This window comes from Glycine soja, chromosome 15 (assembly GCF_004193775.1).
Source record: "Glycine soja cultivar W05 chromosome 15, ASM419377v2, whole genome shotgun sequence".
Taxonomy (NCBI): domain Eukaryota; kingdom Viridiplantae; phylum Streptophyta; class Magnoliopsida; order Fabales; family Fabaceae; genus Glycine; species Glycine soja.
Window position 1 is genome coordinate 44329541 of NC_041016.1, and position 23192 is coordinate 44352732.

At 34.1% G+C, this 23192-nt stretch overlaps 1 protein-coding gene across 1 annotated transcript; it reads left to right on the top strand.

The window, feature by feature from the left end:
• The first annotated feature begins 16672 nt into the window (after window positions 1–16672).
• Window positions 16673–22050, top strand: LOC114388313 (neurofilament medium polypeptide-like). The gene is made up of 5 exons (XM_028348732.1): window positions 16673–16867; window positions 16983–18187; window positions 18695–18767; window positions 20584–20722; window positions 21251–22050. Exons 1-5 carry the CDS (start codon window positions 16778–16780, stop codon window positions 21262–21264), a joined length of 1521 nt encoding a protein of 506 aa, XP_028204533.1. The 5' UTR covers window positions 16673–16777; the 3' UTR covers window positions 21265–22050.
• The last annotated feature ends 1142 nt before the right edge of the window (window positions 22051–23192 follow it).

A 23192-nucleotide genomic window follows, 5' to 3' on the forward strand; every position in this document is an offset into this window, starting at 1 on the left:
TAAGTCCTAAAAAAGTTTTTCAAAAACATTGAGTAGCACAAGAAGTTTTCAAAAAATCATTACCAAAGAGTTTTACTCTCTGGTAATCGATTACCAGAATGTAGTAATCGATTACCAGTGTTTTAAAACGTTAAGATTTCAAATTTCAAGAGTTACAACTTGTATTTAAATAGTTTTAAATCATTGTAAACTTGTGTAATCAATTACACAATACTTCTAATCGATTACCAGAGCTTCTAAATGTTTTAATTTTCAAAATTTAAAATGAAGAGTCACATCTGTTCATGTGTAATCGATTACACCTTAATGGTAATCGATTACCAGTGACTGATTTCGAAAAATAAGTTTCCAAAAGTCACAATTCTTCAAGTGACTTATTTCTGAAGATTTTTTCAAAAGTCACAACTTTTTAAGTGATTAGTTTTTTAAAGAGTCACAATTTTTGAAGGGTGACTAGTTTTAAAGAAATTGCCAAGAGTCACAAACTTTAACTTGAGTCATCAAGAGATTATAAATATGTGACCATGGGATGAATCTTTTAATCTATCTTTACATCATCTCTCAACATCTTTCAACTCTTTCTACAGAGTTTTCTGATTTATTTCTCTTCATCTTTCTAAAACGTTTTTGTTCAAACACTTTCTTTTCCAAGAAAAGTTCTTTGTTCAAAAACTTGTGCTATTCATCTTTTTCATTCTTTCTCCCTTTGCCAAAAGAACATAAGGACTAACTGCTTGAATTCTTTTGTGTCTCTCTTCTCCTTTACAAAGTATTCAAAGGACTAACCGCCTGAGAATTCTTTTGATTCTTCCTTTCCCCTTAAGCAAAAGATTTAAAAGGACTAATCGCCTGAGATATCTTTTGTTTCCCCTTTACAAAGATTCAAAGGACTAGCCGCCTGAGAATTTTTTGTCCCAACACATTAGAGGGTACATCCTTTGTGGTACAAGTAGAGGGTACATCTACTTGGGAATTGTTATATTGAGAACAAAAGAGGGTCATCTCTTGTGGATCAGTTCAAGTGGAGGGTACATCCACTTGGTTTTTCAAATAGAACAAGGGAGGGTACATCCCTTATGGATCTTTGGCTTGTAAAGGATTTTACAAGGTTGAAAGAAATCTCAAGAATCGCAGGTTGCTTGGGGACTGGATGTAGGCACGGTTTGTGGCCGAACCAGTATAAATCTTGTGTTTGTCTTCTTCTTCCCTACACTCTTTAATTTCCGCTGTGTACTTTTAATTATCGCTTTTACTTTTGGTTAAGTTTCTATTTATGTTCTTTACTTTCTTAACTTAGTAGTAAAAGCCTAATTTAATCTAGTAATATTAAGAAGGATAATTTTTAATTAGTCAAGACACATTAATAATTAATTCAACCCCCCTTTCTTAATTATTTCGAGGCCACTTGATCCAACAAGTGGTATCAGAGCAGGTTTCTTGTAGAAAGTTTCACAACTTCAAGATTCATGGCCTCCTCAAATTCTCTGTTTCCTGAAAGAAACTTCATCCATAGGCCACCTATCTTTAATGGTGAGGGTTATCACTATTGGAAAACCCGAATGCAAATCTTTATTGAAGCCATAGATTTAAACATTTGGGAAGCAATAGAGATAGGACCTTACATACCCACCATAGTATATGCAAGCACTAGTACAACAACACAAAAACCTAGAGATAAGTGGACTGATGAGGATAGAAGAAGAATCCAATATAATGTTAAAGCAAAAAACATTATCACTTCAGACCTAGGAATTGATGAATATTTTAGAGTGTCAAAATTTTCAAATGCAAAGGAGATGTGGGATACTCTCCAACTTACACATGAAGGCACCACTGATGTGAAAAGATCTAGAGTCAATACCCTTACACATGAATATGAATTATTTAGGATGAACCCTAATGAGAACATCCAAAGTATGCAAAAAAGATTCACACATATAGTCAACCATCTTGCCTCCTTAGGAAAAATCTTTCCTAATGAAGATTTAATAAATAAAGTTTTAAGATGCTTAAGTAGGGAATGACAGCCCAAGGTAACTGCCATTTCTGAAAGTAAAGATCTTTCCTCTATGTCTCTTGCCACTTTGTTTGGCAAATTGCAGGAACATGAAATGGAACTCCAACGTCTCAACCAAAATGAAGAAACCGACAAAAGGAAAAGAAGCATAGCACTCAAAGCCTCCTCCTCAATGCAAGAAGAAGAAGAAGAATCAGATGATGAAGAGGACTTCTCACTCTTTGTGAAGAAGTTTCATAAATTTGTCAAAAATAGAAGAATGGAGAGAAGTCATAACTTCAACAATGAGAAAAGATCCCAAGAAGTTTCTCCTACACGTAAATGCTACAAGTGTAATCAACCTGGTCACATAAAGGCATATTGTCCCTCAAATGAGTCATGGCCTGAGAAGAATGAGAAGAAAAGCTATAAAGAAAGAAGATCCAAGAAGGCTTATATTGCTTGGGATGACAATGACTCATTCGATGGTTCGGAGAAGGAGATCAGCCTTTTATCAAGGACTATGAAAGCGATGAGAACATCTCTCAAGAAGATTAAGCAAAAAGCAAAAAGTCTGACTTCCATCTTTAAAGATCTAGACACTTGAATCATGAAAAACACTTGAATCATGAAAAAAGGTAACATCAAAATCATTCTCTTTTAAATTTAGTTGATTGAAATTTTTTTTCTTTCAATTAACTTGTTTATATGATGACTAACAATTTTTTTTCTTGATTGATTGCTATGTGCTTATATGTTTGATTGAGTTAATTTCTTGCTTGAAGCATGAAGATGATTGGAAGTTCAATTTTTCTGTACATGATGCCCGTCGGTTGGTTTGCACCAACCAAGCGGATATGATAGAAAGGTTGCTTGCCGGTTCATTGGCTCTTGAAAGCTACAACCTTCACTATCTTATTATTCGTATCTTACTCCCAAGATCTTCAAACCTTGCACAGGTTTCTGAAGAAGATCTTATAGTCATGTGGGCCTTTCATACCGGGCGACAAACTGATTGGGCACATTTAGTCTGGTATCCCATGCATAAGGCATTGTGATTAAATGCTCCTTTACCATATCCACATTTAGTCACTCTTTTCCTTCAACATTTTAACACCCCTCTTGATTCTGAACCTTATGTTCCAATCAAGAGATCTTTCTTGATCGGTGCTGCTGTGGTTGCGTCCTTTGGTTACCGCAAAGAGCGTGATGGCTCTTGGGTAAAAAAGGGTACTCAACCAAATGATGATGAAGGACAATTACCAGTTGAAGGGGACTCTTCTCTCCTTCAAAGTATTTTGGACAGGTTTGATGGACTCCAAACCTATGTTGGTGAGAGGTTTGATGCTTTGGAACAACAAGTGGGCATGCGATTCGATGCAATGGACTCAAGGATCACAAAGGTTGAAGAAGATGTCACCATCATTCACGACTGCCTTGATTTACCTCCACCACCACCAGTTTAGACTTTATTATTATAATTATATTTTGTTTCTAAAGCCATGTATTTGGCTATATGCGTATGACATTTGAACACTTAGTATTTTTAATATTTGCTTAGTATGACTGAATATTTATGGATTGTGATATATGACTATGTGGTTTAAATTTTAATTTGGTTTATGCCCTGCTTTATGAATGGTTTAAAATCTTTTATGTTTATTTTATAAAATATGCTTTGTGTATGTTTTAAATTATGTATGTTTTACGCACTTTGGATTCGACACTCGAACTTTCGAGTACTTTACTACTTGTGACAAATTGGTGCACTTGCCAACGAGTTAACAAGTTTTTGGCACCATTGTTGGGGACTTTGTTTTTCGTACTTGATTATTTGCATATTCCAATTTTAAAGCAATTATTTTTCACTTTTTTATTTCTTAATTTTTTTTACTTTCTTTTTTTCTATAAAAAAACTTTTTCTTGTGAGTCTATGCTTGCAGGGTGGAACCACAGAAGAACTTGATCCATGGGAGATCTTTTAAAGATGAAAGATATTTTCAAGAGGTGGACTGAATATCTTGACAACACACAATCAAGGGTCAATAACCTACTACCGGTAAATTGTGTTTTTTGTGGAGGAGAGCATGTCAATGACGACTGTCATCTCTACTCCATGAAAAATTCTTGGTGGGAACAGGAGTTACTCCCTTACAATCAATATGAAGAAGAAAGAACTCCTACTCTTGAAAGTGTGCTCACGGAATTCACGGCATACCATCCTAGCTCTACAGCCAATCAAAACCCAATGCAAAATCAGGAAATTCAGGTTGGCAAGAGCTACTCCATGGAAAATTATCAGTGGGAGCAAGAGTTACAACCCTACAATCAATATGAAGAAGAAAAAATTTCTCACAACACATATCTAGAAGAACTTGGTGTAAGACATCATCACACTATTAATTCCTTTTTTTTAAAAAATCCACTTGTAAGGTACTTTTAATTTAAATTTATTGTCGTTATGTTTATATTAAAAAGAAGTAATTTGTTTACATAAATTAAACAAAAACAAAAACAATTAATAATTGATAATATTACAAATAAAAAATAATTCACCACTTTTTTAAAATTAATTAAATATACCATTATAACTATTTTTTTTAATAATATTTAAGACAAAAAAACAATTTCCTATGGAAGTCATGGATTGAGTCACGACTTTGTTTTTCAATTATAAAAAAATTGAATTCACAAGGTTTATACGACTTTGTTTTTATTTTTGAAAAAAAAACTAAAGTCATAACTATTGAAGTGACTTCTTAAAAATTTGTGAGAGTGGCAAAAACAATTACAAATTCTTTTTTACAAAATTAGAACATCAAGAGTCGTTGGTGATTGGTTGACTTCAGCCAAAGAGTCGTGCATGATAATCACAACTTACCTCTGATCGGTTAAATTTTCAAAAAGTACCCCCAGATTAGTAATTTCTAAAAAAAAATTACCCCTATGTAATAAAAAGCCATAAAAGTGTTGTCAATAGTGTTAGAGAAAACAATAAAGTATCTATGAAAATATTTATTGATAAGATAAAAAAATTTACAATGTAATAATTACTAGTTAGGTAAGACGTAATCATTATTATGAGCAACTAATAGTATTGTAGAATTTAACTTTTGACTTCTTATTTATTTAAGAAATTAAAAAGAGTGGGAATGATGGTCTACCAGGGAATATAGATCTTTACATTTTATAGAATTAAAAAACCTTTTAGTTAGTCTCACATTCTAGTGGTATAGTCTTTCAAAAATTAAAATATAGCAATGAAAAACTTGTAATATTCAATCTTCATCCCCATATATGTGTGCTCTTGATGCTGGGATACATGAAAGATATAATCCAATGGTATTTTCAGACATTATGTTTTTTCTATTTCTGGCTAGGTGTATATAATTTGAACCTTATAGCTGATTCACATATGAACCGAGTAATACACAATTTATCAAGACACAATGTATAGAAATAGGAAGAAGCTAGAAGACAAGGAATAGCTAAAAAAGGAGAAAAAAATCCTTTTTTTTTCTATTGAGGGTGTGATGCAGGACCTAGTAGTGGACATAGAATGATTTCTTGACTGCATTAAATTCAACACAAGAATTAGCTTCCCTTCAAAGTTAACATAGCACACCCCCACAAATTGATCTATCTATTCATTAAAAATCTAAAACAACAACAGAAAACCAATTAGGGTAACTAGACACCACAATTATTCTTTTTTAGAAGAATAATGCAATCTCTCCTAAGAAACCTTGTGGTAGAATACCAATTATTCTTTTTTGGAAGAATAATGTAATCTCTCTCAAGAAACCTTGTGGTAGAATATGTCTACACAAAAATGATAGAAAAATTGTAAAAGATGTCAAAGTTAGATTAATGTTGAAAAGGTGAAATACTACTCTTTTCTTTTCTTTGGGAATGAGATTCCATCATGTTTTGATATCAAACCATCTCTTAGTTCTCTCAATACTAAAGTATATTTTTAACATCTTAAATTACCTAATCCATTTGAACCAGTTAACAAAAAATATGGGACGTGGCTCTTGGTTCTCTTTTTTCACACTTGAGACTCATAATTTAGTGTTTTCATTGGAGTTTAAATCCTTAACACACCAAAAATATCAATGATAGTTATAGTAGTGTTTGACATGCTCGTCGCTTAAGTGAGATATTTTTTGTAAAATTTTATCTTCTCCTCTGTTTGAACTAGTTTGAGCGGCCTATACCTCACATGAGCGAGGCTACATTGTAAAATTGTCTTATTTTTCTATAAAAGCTCACAAAATCATATTAAAAACCTCTAAAATCATAATTTCTATCTAAAATATATTAAAAAATGAAAACATAATGAATTTTATTCAAAACAAGGCCTAAAGTATACTAAAGTATCAAATAAGCATCTCAAATTACATATAAAAATACAATAAATTTGACATTTATCACACACCCCATAGATTATCCATCTACCTGTGGAATTGAACAAACCTTGCATGTAAGCATTAAATCTATCAAAAGCAATGTCTCCTAAGATTATTTCTTCAGCAAAAAATGTTGTGATCACTACTACCACTGCACAAGAAAATATGAAAATCCAATAACTTGTGTTCTCTTCTCCATCACTTTCTTCAGATAGCCATAAATCGATTATGGGTTACAATTACAATAGGCTTACTTAGAACTCGATAAATTTTATGTATTTGCAAAATGTTTTTGTAAGAACTAAGAAAAAAGATTGTATTAGTAAATAGCAATGTCATGTATATGAGAAAGCAATTGCATAACATGGAAATAGGAACATGAAAGGGATTTTCAAACAAATTGAAGTCCACTAGAGTTTCATCCTAAATTTCCTTTAAAAGATACATAATTATAAAATTTTGTATATAAGTAATACTTATAATTTATAACATATTGTAATTTTTGTAATTAGCCCTCCAATTTTTAATTTAGTCTCCATACTAACTCATTGGCTTTAAAATATGCCTAAAAACAAACTCAATTCATATGAATACATAGGTATTAAACTAGTTTTAATTAAGGTGTGGGGCAATCACTATAGTACCTAGGTGGGTACTATAGTACCCATCACCCATCCCCATTGAATTTTTAGGAGTAAATATTTGCCATGGACCCATTCCTAATAAACAAATATTTATCTTACCATTTGAGGATATTTTTACTAGTACTCATAAGGTTCGAGTATACTTTATCATTCCTAATAATGATGGATTTCCAAATAAGGGAGTGGGTTAGAAAAAAATGAAGGGAATTTCATTAGAATGACACAAAAATACATTGATATGTTCATTAGAATGACTAGAAATCAAAAGTAGTTTATAGACAGTGAAACAAATCCCAAGGGCAATCACTTCACAATTCCTCAAGTATGAAAAAGAAAACAAAAAAAAAGTTCATTGTCCTAAAATGGATTGGGATACATAAGCACGAGAGAGGCTTTTTTACCCATTTGGTGTAATTTTCTTTTCAAAATTACCATAATGAGTATTTTTTTGAATTAATTATAAGAATGGGTAAGTTGTTAATCGATGGACGATTTCACATACACATAAATCTTGCTTGAAAACATGATTTTGGTTTAGTCTGCTTTTATAATGAAGAAATAGTGCATATATTCACTATTCGTTATTTAGAATTTTTTTTTTACATAATTAAATTAAAATTTCCCTTCCATTGGTGAATTCACTTTATTTTTTAATATTAAACCAAAACTGTCTTTGCAATGACAATTTTGGTTGTCTTTTTTCAAAAAAAAAATTCATAAATTTATTATGGGTTTTTATTTTAGCATAAAGTTATAAATGATTAAGGAATTGTTGAATTAAAAAATAAGAAAAAGAAATGTTAATAATGAAAATGATAAATGAGCACAATTTAATACAACTCAACAGGGTACACGTACTAATTAAGCATGAAAAGAAAATAAAATATTACAAGGTATTTTACATATTTCATTGCCTAAATGGTCAATTACCTCAATGATGTCCTTCATTGCAGCATATTGAACATTTCTTATGCTTAAATGATTCTTTTTGTTGCATTTTATGGATGGGAACAAATTTTGGACCCGTATATTGAGACTAGTAGTCCTTACTTCCAAGGGAGTGGAACTGAAGTTCATAAGCCTCAAATGTTTTCCAATTTGTACGCAGGGTCAACAAATGTGTCGATCCATAAATGGGAAGAGGAATATGTTGTAATAACATGAGAGCAAGTAAGTCGTAATGCTTGAAATTCTCCACAGTGGGCACCATTCATTCGATTCTACATTGGCATTTGCTAGCCCTTGCTTGCACCTCAAGCTCACATGTTTCTTGATTGTACCTTTGCAAATGATGCATCCCAACACGATGTTGATTTTCTTACAACATAACAACTACCTCTTTGAGGTAGTCGTGTCTTGCCTATAACATGCATTGTGTGTGCATTCCTTTTTCAACAAACCATAATTTTATTCTTTCAAATGTTGTATTCACCAAGGCACATATAGGCAAGGCTTGTGCTCATTTTAAAACAAAATTCTTGGACTTCGAGAGGTTGGTTGTTGTATGCCAATATCTTTTGCCACAATCATAGGCTTGGGTCCATTTTTCCAATGGAATGATTTCCAACCATTCCATAGCTTGTGGAAACTCCCTTTTCATAGAAGACAATTTTGCTTTGAGTCTTGGTCCCTTCATTTCATATCTTATGAAAAAAAACATGAAATCAATTGAGTAAATAGGTCATTAAAATAAATAAATACATTAGTAAATGTTGGATTTCCCCTACAGTTAATTTTTGGTCCACTTTTTCTTTATACAAATATGTTCAAGGGAAATCCGGTTTTCCGGAAAGCGCACCGAATCGTCAAGTATTTAAAATTAAAACAGATGAATCCGAGTATCGAACTCAAGGAACTAGTCTAAGATAGGATTAAATTTAGAAATAAGGCATTGTTGAAAGAAACATTGATAATTGATGATTTAGAATAGGGTTAAACTAAGTCTAGGCTAAAAACAGTAAAAATGCAAGTAAGTAAAATTAACAACAGTAGGTAGAAGTGTTGGGTCTTTCTAAGAGACCAGCTGATGTATATAAAGATATTTTTCTAATCAATCATGATTTTGTGTTCTATGTTGTAGCCTAAATTACTAAACCTCAATCCCTTGTTACACTAAATCAATCCAAGCTTCGTCCTCAGATCCCTCTTGTTGGACTAGGCTCAATTTAGACAACCTTCCTAGGTTTAGACTAACTTAAACTAAGCTTCATCCTCAGATCCCTCTTATTAGAATAGACTTAGCTTAAATAGCTTACGAAAGTTTAGACTAATTTAGCCCAAGCTTTGTCCTCAGATCCCTCTTGTTGGACTAGACTTAGACCAAACAACATTATTGTAACAGCATATTTAAAACCAAAACTTAATCTGCAGATCCATCTTGTAAGACTAAGTTCCAATTCTGCTTCATTCAAGTTCTAAGGCAACAATACATTTCCCAATGCTAAGTCACCTAACTAAGCACACAAATGGGTGATTAGACCAAGAGCATACGAAATTTAAGCACTGAAAGAAGCATTGAACACAAGAAACACAATTAATTAGTTATTAAAATAATTACATCAGTTGTTCTTTAGAAATCCCCAACAAGGGTGTTTAGCCAGCCATTACAGAAGAAACCCTAGCAATAATGAGCTTACAAAACCTAGCTATCTCTGCAAAAGTTGCTCCTCTTGCTGCCTCCAGAGCTTTTTTCCCAAAATAGGCATTGTAGTGTGCTCTGGAATTTTGTGCCCTGGGTATTATAAAAGTTGTGTACCCTAATTCTGCACAAGACAGGCTTTAAATAGGCTCTGAATTCGCGACGTTGCGCTTAGCGCCACCCTCGCGCTTAGCGCGAGTAATTGGATTTGAGCTTAGCGCTAATCGTGCGCTTAGCCTGGCTAAAGACAACTGCTGCGCTTAGCACACTGATCTCGCGCTTTGCGCGCGGCCTTGATATTGATGCTCTGCCAGATTCTTTTGTTGCGCTAAGCACGTTGAAGCTATGCTTAGCAGTGGATGCGCGCTTAGTCCACTGATGAGCTAAGCTCAACTCTCACTTTTAGCACTTCATGACTTAGCCTCTTTTTCACCAAAAATTGCACATTTTTCATCATTAAATTTAATGGACATATTCTAGAGACAGCTTTAACAATAAAACAAAAATGTTTTCTATACAAGTTTTGAAAAATGTTTTCTATACAAAAGTTAGTCGTATAAAATGACTAACAGTAAACAACAACAAAAATTATCCATATTAATGACTTGTCTTTTCAAGTCAACATTATGAAACCTTTTGTTAAAATTTGAAGTAATATGTCAAATGTAGGACACTAATTTTAAACGTGATGCTTTCCATCTAATTTCTTGTGATCGTAATGCTAATAAAAAATTGGATCTTATGTCTGATATGATGCATAAATTTTGTTAAGGTGTGACATATGTTCACAAAATATGGAAAAACCACATCCAAGTTTCCTTTGTCTCACCTTTAACAACTGCAAATGCAAGTGGAAACATGTTTTGATTCTCATCTTGTGCAATGGAAGTCAATAAAGTAGCATGATATTTCCCTATTAAAAATGTGTCGTCGACTTACACAACAAGCTTGCAATATTTAAAACCTTCAATACATGGCTTAAAAGACCAAAACACATGATCAGGTTTGCACAAGATGCATGAGCTCATATAATGACATTGATATGAAGATTTTTTGTGCCAAATACATCAAGCTCAAGAGTTAATTTGATGTATCTATTACTATTGCATGATTTAACAACTATAAGAAACTATAGTTAGGGTTTAGCTATATTGACTTGTCTTTCTTGAGCTTTAGATAATAGGGTTGACTTTAAGCAAGAAAATATTGGAGGATGCACGTTGCTTCTCCAATCATGGGTGTAGGACTGGATTACATGCATTTCTCCATATGTGTAGGTATGCAAAATTGTATTTTTGTGGTTGATTTGTTTCTTTTATATAGAAACTAAAATTGTGTCATTATTAGTGTTACAAATGAATTGCTTTCTTTGATATATGGTCTTGCCCTATGCAAAAAACCACCAATAGCACCTATGTAGTACATCTCATACATTACACGTTTGATCAATTACGACCAAAGGAGGTTATTTGATTATTAATAGTTATGTTGAATATCTTTGATCATCATTATATATACTAATGTAATTTTGTTTGTGGTTTTTATAGATTCCTTATTTCAAAGATGCAATAAGCCAATTAATAAATGTTAATCTTTCTCTCATTGCCCAAGTTATCGTACCTCTCATATGTTTCAAAATTGTGGAGTTTCATCAAACAAATTGGGTCATCAGACAATTTGGCTTTCTCCAAACTATTTCACCTAACTTGTTAAATCTAGATCAACTCCACCGAGAAGATATAAGAGGAAGAACAAACAAATATTGGCCTTAATATCACCAAAGATGGATTGCTATGTGCAATGATCGTCACAATCGTATGTTTGAAGTTCAATAGTATGATGGACATGAATATTTTCATGAAGATTCATAATACATGCAATGGTATTCCGGGAACTATACAATACATATCACCTCAAGAGTTACCACCTACAAAGGAAGTAAGTATACATATACCCGATAAAAATACCCATTATGGTAATTGATTAAAAAAATACCCATTATGAGAAATCATCCTTCAATTGGCAACTTATCCCTTCTCGTAATTAATTAAAAAAAATACCCATTATGGTAATTTTGAAAAAAAAAATACACCAAATAGATGAAAAAGTCGCTCGAGAGAAGCATAGAATAAATTGTTATTCAAACTTCCAAGTCTAAATATTCAATCAATTTTTTCGTTTGAAAGGTGCCCCTTGTACAAGTCATTAGAATTACTTTTCGTCCAGAAGGACATATCTTGACAAGTCATCAAAGTAAGGATGTTCCATGTCTTTCTTTGCAGAAATCACTTTGAAGGATCATATTTTAACATTTTTTGAAAGAAAAAAGAGAAAAAACAATGAAATTAAAAATTAAAAAAAAACAAGAGATCATAGAAAGAGTAAGTTGAGGAGCAACTTACAGAAAGCAGATGGAATCCATGCCCATCCAAAAGTCCAACAACTAATGACAAAGTTAGAGGTTACAATTTGAGGTATTTATCAGAATCCATTAGTTACTCTCTCTTGGAAATTCATCTTCATTAGGAGGACCCAATATCCTGCACAAATAGAGTAGAATTAATTGGTTTACTCCACACACACATACACATATCTCATTGCTAAACGCATCACCTGAATATACTTTCGAGTAGTTGCAGATTGGAATCACCCTTAAAAAGTGTTTGTTTGGTAACAAGTTTAGCTACAATTAAATGAAAATAAGATTGGAAAACCCTCTGTTTGACATACAAATATAAAATAGCATCGCAGTTGAACAATATGTTATCCTTACCAAATATGCAACCAATTGACCACATGTACACCCCTTCTGAGTAACAAGTAGCTCCCAAAAGAACTTCAGGAGCTCTATAGGAAATATTCTAAAAAAAATAGATATGTTATACAAAGGTATTAATTAAAGTAAAGGAAATGAAATAGGGAAAAAAGAAAAAAAAAAGACTATTCTCATTTCTTTTTACCTCGTGTATATTCCTTTGAGTTATGAATCCTCAACCATCGAGTATAAGATCAATTACTTTAAGTAACATAGTTTTCAGGTCCAACAAGATATTGTGAATATTCAAGTCCCTTAATATATTGAATTTAGATGTGAAGGGTGTAAAACTATATATGTGCAAGAGAAACGAATTGAAAGGAAACAAGGCACAAAGTTAACTATCTGAGGAAGACTCCATAAGCATGGATGTATGTGAAGGCCTTGCACAATTGGAATGCCAATTTCCATAACAAATTTCACAGCCAAATTTTTGTCAAGGAAATCTACTTTTTTGGCATCATCAATTGATCTAGTATTTTCCTTAAGAATAACTCTTGTTACCCTTATCAAACTCATACGAAACACACGCCCAAGCCTTGAAATCAAATTCACCTTCGATCCTTGGCCCTTTGTATAAATGTTGGCTAAGTAAGGTCTCACCCATACCCAGTAAGAAAATCTTACTTATTAGCCAATTAAAGTTGATTCCTTTGTTGTTGTGTCTACCATAGACAACAGTTTCACCCACCATTGTTGAGAAGTATTGTGACAATGATATAACACCAGAACCACTAGCTTTTTTCAAACCTAGCATACCCTTGATTCAATTTCCTTGCCTAATGAACTTTCACAAGAAATTGAAGAAATTTCATACCTTGCTAGCATTGGTTTAAGATTAGGGTTCCAACTTGCATTTGGCACGTGAGTGGACTCAGAAGTGAGAAACGATTGGCTCAATAAGAAACAATGATGATATGTCATAGCCTCATAAGAGAAGACTAGTGTTTACATACTTGGAATTGACTTAAGTAGCCCTGTTAGGGGTTATGTATGGTTTTCGCTACCTATGACAAATTTCCCACTCTCCATCAACCACACCATGTACCACCTAAAGGACATGCAAACAAAGGGCTATGAGTGGTGTTGATGGAGGGGTTAACAATGCCCTTAGAAACGAGAAGTTGAGAAGGACTAAAGGATGGTCTCGAAGATAATAAGCCCGCAAAGACTCATGTGATAGTAAAAATACATACAAAGTCTTATGTCTAAGGCTAGGAGTGACCAGATTAATGATGCAGTTGTTGTGAAGGCCCAAACTACAAAGACCACCAGGCCCAAAAGGAATGTAGTAACACTAAGGAAATGGATTGATTATGCGTCTTACAAGTAGAGATACTATTGACTTGGTTCTAGAAGGGAGTTTTGTTAGGAAGGATCTAGATATGATTATGTTAGGACATCATGTGCACATGGTTGTATATTATTGTAAAGGCATTTTTGTTAATTAATGAGAATTAAGTCTATTCTTATCCAATTACTCTTTCTTCTTTAGGAGGCTTATGTTGTCCTCAAATTCAGAATCTATCTTACATCATTGGTGCTTTCATTGAGAGTACCACCCACACCTCTACCATAGAAGATAACACCAGATCTAAAACCAATAGTATCAATAATGCCCAGTTCGATGAGCTCTTACAACAAACGGCAAGCCTCTAGTCTACTTTCTCTGACAAAATTGAGGATGTTGTTAATCGTGTAGCAACATTGGAAAGTAGACCACCCATCCATTCCTCCACTTCCAACTACAACACTGCCAATTATTATCATCACAAACATTTCTTCAAGCTAGATATCCCAAGTTTTGATGGATATGACCCTCATGGGTGGATTTTCAAAATAACCCAATTCTTTGATTATCATGAAACCCCTAAGAAAGAGAGGATTACGATTGCCCTATTTTACCTGGATGGAGTCGCATTAGCTTGGTACCAATGGATGCATTGCAATGGGAAAATCCATTCGTGGTCACATTTCTTGCAAGCTTTGGAGATGCGATTTGCACCCACGACTTACAATGATCCACGAGGTAAGCTTTTGAAGCTCCTTCAGACCTCTTTCGTTGCTTCTTATCTAAGTGAGCTTGAAGCTCTTGTTAATCGGATTGTAAGGTTAAACTCATCCTTCTTGTTGAGTTATTTCATATTTGGCCTCAAACCAGAGCTTAAACAAGAGTTTCTAACCCAACAACCCACCTTTTCATTATAGGTTGTCGGCCTTGCTAAACTCCATGAGAACAAATTCTAGGACTTGCTCCATTTGTCTCGTCCTTGCTTAGAAGGTCAACATTCAGCTCCAACAATGTCGTGTGCCATCACTCTCCTACCACCTCAGTTTTCATCAAATTTATCCTCACAGAAGCAGCTTCCACCATTGTTGCCTACCCCAGCTTCGCGAACCCGCTACAAATGTCTCTTCTCGGAAGAAATCGCCAAGCGCCGTGAGAAGGGGCTTTGTTATGGTTGTGATCAAAAGTGGTTGAAGAGCCACCATTGCTCGACATGATTATTTGTGTTGATGGCAGAGGAAGTCCAAAAGGCTTATCCAGATGACTAGGGGGATCCTTTACTGTTGGAGGAAGGTGACAATACAAGTCTGATTTCAAACCAAGAAGCTCATTCGGCTCAACTGAGTCTCAATGCTTTGGCAGGGACTTGTGTTTCAGAAACTTTGTGCATCTTGGGCCAAATTGATTCACATACAATCCAAATACTTGTGGATAGTGGTAGTACCCATAATTTCATACAATTGAGGGTGTTAAAAAAAATTGGGTCTTATTAGCAGTCCAACTACTCTACTAAAGGTTATTGTGGAGTAATAGAGATGAATTAATTTGTAATCAAGTTTGTAAAGGGGTACATTTAGTCATTCAAGGGCACCAATTTGTTGTAGACCTCTGTGTGTTGGATCTGAATGAATCAGATGTGGTCTTAGGAGCTCATTGGCTCAAACATTTGGGCTCAATTTAATGGACTTCTAGGCCCTCACTATGTGGTTTCACTAAGAGTCTCATTATGTTGAGTTAAAGGGTGAGATTAGCAATCTCCCTACTTCAATTAGCTACAGTCACTTGAGAAAGTTGGCCCAGAATGATCACACTGTCCAATTCTTCTCATTATAAGCCTTAGATCCTATGGACATGGAACCACCAACTCTATCTTCTCCTACCATGCAAAACCAGGAGGTACAACAACTCTTGTCTTAGTTTGCCCTTCTTTTTAATTAACCCAATTGTATGCCTCCCCCACAACCTACATACCACTCCATTCCCTTGCTATCGATTGGCATTACCCCCCACATCTAAAATTCATAATGTCTTTCATTACTCCTTGCTTGAGCTTCATGAGGATCATGTACCATCTCAGATTGCTAATACCCCTCCTCTTTCCATTGGCAATGACCCTCTCATCACTCCATTGACAATCTTGGACTTCAAGACATCCACAATTGATGGCACTCCCACTCGTTATGCTTTAGTTTAGTGGCTTGGTCTCTTTCCCGATGTTATTTTTTATGGGGATGGTATTGTTACGTCTGAGGCTAGGAGTGATTAGATTGATGATGGAACTGTTGTGAAAGGTCCAAGCTGCAGAGACCAATAAACCCAAAAGGAATGTAGTAGTACCAAACAAATGGATTGATTATGCGTCTTACAAGTAGAGATATTATTGAGTTGGTTCTAGAAGGGAATTTTGTTAGGAAGGATCTAGATATTATTATGTTATAACAACATGCGCACATGGCTACGCACATGGCTAAATATATTCTTGTAAAGACATTTTTTTTCAATTAATGAGAATTAAATCTATCCAAGTAGTTTTTCTTGTTTAGGAGGCCTATTCTCTCCTCAAATTCAAAATCTATCTCACATCACAAAGTGTGGCTAAAAGGACTTTTCAAATATTATTTATTTATTATAAATTTTAATTATAATATAATTGATATTTTTAAAAATACATTTTATTATAAATTTTAATCATAAAAAAATATATATTCATGTCAATACCAGTAATATGGAAAAAAAAAGTTCTATTTTAAAAAATATTTCAAAATAATCATATTTAAATAATTTATTCTAGACTCCTTGTATCCATCCCTACATAATACATATGCAATTTTCTTCTTAATTTAACAAAAAAAATGAATAGCACTAAATCGTGTAATAATCCCGAATCAGCTGACAATTTCTCTTCGTGGTGTAGTATGCACTTGGATTTAGGTAGTTTGAGGAAGTGAACCTTTTTAGCTTTTCCCTTAAAAAAAAAAAAAAGAATGAGAAGAAAGAGTAAGGGCAAACGCAGGCGTGCGGCACCTGCAACAACTCTCACTTCTCCTTCCCTCTCCGCCATTCCCATTCTATCGGTATCTCTCCCTCTTCTTCTTTCTTTCCTTCTTCCTTTCTCACACTTTCTCCTTTTCTTTTCCCCTAATTTTGCGTTATCTTAACCGTTTCAATTTCTCTCATAATCTTAACCAGGATGAACACAACAACAACGCACCAACTGCGTTTGATACCGACTGCGACGATGACAATAATGCCCTTCATCACCGCGGCTCCGAACCCGAACCCGAACCCGAACTCGAACCTGTGGATATATTTGACAAAACTATCTGCATTCACTGCGATAACAAACGCGAAGAGGCGGAGGGAGTTTTAATCTGCGGCGGAAGGGGCTGCCCCGTCGCGGTCCACGCCACCTGCCTCGGCTTCGAACCTGAATTCGACGATTCCGGTAACTTTTGCTGCCCCTATTGCTGGTATAAGCGCGCCGTGGACACGTGTCGACGGTTGAGGGAGAAGGCCATGAAGGCGAAGGGAGAATTGTCACGCTTTTTTGGACAATCACGTGCGGGTGCAACAGATTATAGTGCTGCTGCACGTGTGGATCCGGCTGTTCAGGATAGTGAAGAACTCATGGAGGAAACAGAAACAGAAGAACAATCTGAAGAGAATAAAGATGAGGAGGGAATGGTTGAGGAAAGTGAAAAACTCGTGGAGGGAAAAGAAACAGAAGCTGAAGAGAATAAAGAGGAGGTAGAGGGTAAGGTTCGGGATAGTGAAGAACTCGTGGAGGAAATGCAAACAGAAACAGAAGGACAAACTGAAGAGAATAAAGATGAGGAGGGAGAGGCACGTGTGGGTGCAGATTCCAGTGCTGCTGCACGTAAGAATCCGGTTCAGGATGGGGAAGAAATTGTGGAGGGGATGGAGACAGAACTAGAAGCACAATCTGGAGAGAATAAAGATGAGGAGGGAAAGGTTCGGGACAGCGAAGAACTCGTGGAGGAAATGGAAATGGAAATGGAAATGGAAACAGAAACAGGAGCAGAAGTGCAACCTGAAGAGAATAAAGATGAGGGTAAGGTTCAGGATAGTGAAGAACTCGCAGAGGAAACGGAAACAGAAACAGAAGGACAATCTGAAGAGAAGAAAGATGAGGAGGGAAAGGTGGCTGTGATGAGTAGTTCTGTGAGTGAGACCAATGATTCGGAATCTGTGGCCGAAGCAGTGAAGAAAAGGAAGGATCAGAAGAAGAAGAAGGTTGCTTCATCGAGGAAATCTTTGTCGCGACAACAAGAGCATAAGAATAAGCATTATAAGACTAGAGGGAAATTTGCCAACAAGGACGAGGAGGAAGTTACCAGCTTCAAAAGTATCAGTTTGAGGCAGCAACCACAGAGGTGAGGTTGACTGTGAAAGTGTGAGTCGTTTGTAGAAATCGAATCATCTATCAAGTTGCTGGCAGGCCCTGATTATCAAAATTGCGGGCAATTGCAGCATATGGCTGTGATGAGGTTTTGGATCTCCAAAACCACAATCAAGGTTTTAAAAAATGACCCACAACCATGATTTTGACCACAATGTCAAGGTTTTTGGGGTGTCTGTGACGAAACTGCAACCATGACTGCAATTTGAAACCTTGACCGCAATGTTGCAGCTGCAATTGTGGTTTTAAAACTATGGTACTATTGAGGTTTGAATTGCAGTAGTGGTTGGGTTACAGTCATTGGCTATTATGGCCAATGCAGTCCTCGATTGCAGCAGTTTAAAACCTTGGATGTATAATTGAATGAGTGTTTTATTTTGATTCATTGAAAAAAAAATTCTGGTGAGATGGAGACTTGCCTTCTCTAAAGCGAATTAAAGGGGTCAAGTCAAATCTTTAGTGTATTGTTTCTTGATTGCAGAATGAAGCAGAGTTCACTGACTGCAAAGCGAAGGAGATTACTTTGGACAGCTGAAGAAGAAAAAGTTCTCAAGGTATAAGTTTCATAAAATATCATATTTTTCTAGAACATACTGAATTATTATTTATATCAAGCTCTAACAATGTCAAATGGGTTAAAACTTCAAACAAAAGTTTTGATTTCAAATATATAACCATAGTTGGAAAACATATAATGTACCTCTGTTTAAGTATATGGGTCTGAATTTGTGAGAAGTAGACATGTCTGCATTCCATGATTCAACCAAGAACATTATATCGTAGGCAGTGGGGTTGGGACTGAAAGAACCTTAATTTTCATATCTACCACAACCTTGAAGAATGGTTTTACTTGGGCTGTTCATCAATGTAATAAAAAGGAGGGGTGATCTTAAGCTATCTTAAGGATTTGAATTTTCTTGGGTAAAGTAATGGTACAAAATAGGTGATCGAAAGTCCATTTGGTGTATTGGAAGGTACAGGTGAAATGAACAAAAAGAGAGGGGATATTAGTGTCATGTCGGTTGCTGTCTGTGTGCTGTGAACATTGCCTGTGAAGTTAAGGTACGTGGTTTGATAGGTTTAGCTAAAATTGAATCAGGGGTATGGTGGGAGTGGGATGGAAGTTTTAATTATGTCTGCATGAGACATCAGACCAGAGTAGCATAGAAAAGTTAAAGATATAAATGAAGAAGAGAGAAGAAGAAAGATAAGACCAAGGGTCTGGTTGCATGATTGGCATCACAAAACCTAAGAGACAGCAATATGCTCCGATAATTCAAAAATCTGATAATTCCATCTTGGAAATTAAAAAATTACTAAAAAAAAATACTTCTATGATTAAATGTGATATTAACTAAATAAATTGTCTTTGAATTCCATGCTCCAAATAATTGTGATAAATTATGTCTTCATAACATTACAACCAACCCAGCTATCATTGCTAAACAATTATCTGTAGACTAGAATATTGTAAAGTGTATATATATATATATATAGAGAGAGAGAGAGAGAGAATCAGGACTTGTATTATTGAAGATGAAAAAAATACAAAGCCACTGAAATCTCTTACAAGAGCAGTATTTATACTGCTGAGATTCAGTTATAACTGACAACTAACCAAGGCTAACTGTTAACTGACTACAGTTGAAAAACTAACCAGAGTTAGTTACCAGGATTTGCAGAAAGCCATGAAAAAGGATCAAATAGCTCTGATACCGTGTAGAGAAGATAGAGAGAGAGAGAATTAGGTATTGAAGATGAAGAAAATACAAAGCCACTGAAATCTCTTACAAGAACAGTTTTTATACAGCTGAGATTCAGTTATAACTGCCATCTAACTAAGGCTAACTGTTAACTGACTACAGTTGAAAAACTAACCAGAGTTAGTTATTCATATACACTTACAAATGTTGAGGCAACTTTCGTGCTTTTCTTTGTGCTTGTGTTTCCAGCATTATGGTGCAATGTTCATAATAAGATGCTGTAGGGTTATGGCTATCTTTTGCATTAAATCCAATCTAACATCTCTACTTCCTGATTGATATGGATGTCATATGGGTCTTGTTATGGACAGAACAATGAAAAATCTATTTCTTTTCATTCATTCCATGCATTAAGGATTTTATATTATTTTCTTTTTATAATGCCCTGTGTATTTAGGATTTGTTTGGACAGTTTCCAACATCCTGGTAAACATTTTATGTTCTCATAAGTTATTATTGGACTTTAAAGTTGTAAAACATATATAATCAATTATGGAGCCTTTTGCCGTTGGACAAGGTATATTATACAATATTCATCTAAGATATTATAGATGCACAAGGCTTTTATTTCTCAACTATAGCATTAGCTTTGGTTCTCACATTTCAGGAAGGTGTATCGAAGTTCTCCACAGAAAATCAGAATATCCCTTGGAGGAAAATTTTGGAATTTGGCTGTCGTGTATTTGATAAGACTCGTACTCCTGTTGATCTCAAGGATAAATGGAAGAATATTATCTCCAAGAAAGGTAGAATTACGTATTGTAGTTATAGTTTTGATTTATAAGAAGTGATATATAGGTAATTATTTTATTATTTGTTGTTCTATCTTTTATGCTCTTGCAATTTTGGGGTTTTAGCTGGCAAGTGCATGTATAAACTACATGAAAGAATTCTTAAAGATGGAATTCGTAAACCATCTTTTGTTACATTGTAGAGGATATATTTTTTATTAAAAAAATGGATGTTTGATAAAGTGATAATGTAAAAATAAAAATGATATTCATCTTGTGTGTGTTTTAAGTACTGGGTTGAGCTTTGTTGATAGGAGTTAGGTGATTTCTTTTACTACAAATATTTTCACAACAATACGTAAATCATTTATGTTGTGTTATGTTCTGAAATTTATGTTTCTTAATTGTTTTTTACGTAATTTTCCTTTTTAAGATTTTAATTTCTTATGTGTGTGTGTGTATAGATTTTGTAATTTATGTTGACTGAACATTTGATTGGCTGCCCATTGCAATCTTCATACTCACATGTCTGCAATTATTTAGGTTGGAAGAATTAAACATAAGAAGGGGTATGAAGACCAGTGGCCTTGGAATATAACAATATACCATGATAAAGGAAACAACAAGCCTGTGTTGCCTATGAACTATGAAGACCTCTCTGCAGCAAATTCTGCTGGTGGTTTTTACAATAGTACTTGATCTAACTACTGCTACCCTCCTATTTTCAAGACACCTATAGTTTGTCTTATAAATGACAGAAAAACCTGCACCAAGAGCTCCACCTTCATATAACCATGGCTATTTCATTAGTTTTCATTTTCACTTTGACGCTGTCTGTGTTTATTTTGCCATTGAAAATGAATGCTCTTGAAATATTTAGTTGTAAAGCAGTATCAGTATGTAAATGCTGTGAGGTAGTTATTTCAGACCTTCGGACGGTGTATTCTAGGTTCTGATTTCCTCTATTAATGAAGTCATAGTTGTACTGGTGGTAGGCAACACCCACCCCCTCCACCATATTTGTTGGCTATGTCTATTTTGTCCTGGAGGTCCTCTGCTTCAAATACAGCATCCTTGACATCAAGCCGGGCTTTCAGATATCGATTTCTGATTTTGTGAACTTCTAGGGAAGACTCACCATATTTTGTGCATATCTTTTTTTTATTCGTAGGAATTTAAGACAGATGCTATGAGATTTTGTCCATATATTTTTTTTATTTGTAGTAATCTAAGATTTTGTGCATATTTTAGACAATTTCGTGGACGGTGTGCATATATTATGCGTTGACACATTTATTTGTTATTTAGAGGCTTCAAAAATGTTGGAATAATGCATTTTTTTTAATTATATGTTGATTATTAAGTGTTTTTAATATTTATGAGTATTACAATTCAGCTTTTAAATTAAGATAACAAACTAGAATCGGTCTAGTAATAGAGGAGTTTGAGTAATTTGTATTAAGTTTTCGATTCTATCTTCAATTCCCATCTTTGTATACACACACACACGCACAAATCAAATTAAGTTCAAATTTCATTTTTGGTTGACATGCACTTTGAATCTCTATATTTTAGTTTATGCATAATTTTGGTTGTTCAAATTAAGTTTTTACAATTTTAATTGCTAGCATTTAGTTATTTTAATTTTTCAAATTAAGTTCCTCAATTCAAAACGTCATCTAATAATACAAATGTGATAAAGGTGTGATGTATCATTAATTTATATAGATTAGTATAGAAAAACTTGTATATAACATTTTTTTCTGTTGTGTTTTTATTAATTCTATAAAATTTTAGAGCAAAAGTATTAATTTAAATAATTAAAGTATAAAGACTAAATGTTTAAGCCATTAATACGAGGAAACGATCTATTTAATTCGTAATCTCTAACTCAAATAAAAAATAAATTAAGAGGATAAATACAACTTACATTTTTCTTATTACGAAAAATAGATCAGTTCTTGATATCTCCACACTTAATCGCGCCCAAAACTAAACATGATCTTAACATGTTTCTCAACTTTTTTATGCAGAAGTGACACTGCTAAGTTCTAATCAAAACATTATTATTCTATTAAAAACAAGTTAAATTGCCATGTTTATTGTTTCTTAAATTTTAAATTAGTTAACTTTATACTTTTTAAAAAGAAAAAATCGAAAATGGGTTACTAGTATAACTTAAACGCAAATCTAGATTTTTAATTCACAAGTTGCCATGAAGTCATGAAGATCAATCTCACGTTCTTCGCTTAACGAGCTATATTATGTTATTACAATCAGCAAATAAAAAAAAATACCACTATGGAAAACAGAATCCAATCATAACCCTTTCTCCAACCTTTTCTTAATTTCATTTATATTAATGCATCTCAAAAGCTTAGAAGAAAAATACTTAAAATACGAGCATGACAAATAAACCATAAATAGTTCCCTGGTAAAAATACTTTTCTATAGATTAATGTATCTCAACCTTTTTTCAATATAA

Bases quoted from the DNA above. Each gene is read 5' to 3' on its own strand.
- LOC114388313 (XM_028348732.1), top strand. From the start codon at position 16,778: ATGAGAAGAAAGAGTAAGGGCAAACGCAGGCGTGCGGCACCTGCAACA. The intron at 16,868-16,982 runs GTATCTCTCCCT...AATCTTAACCAG, and splicing joins CCGCCATTCCCATTCTATCG to GATGAACACAACAACAACGC. The intron at 18,188-18,694 runs GTGAGGTTGACT...TCTTGATTGCAG, and splicing joins TTGAGGCAGCAACCACAGAG to AATGAAGCAGAGTTCACTGA.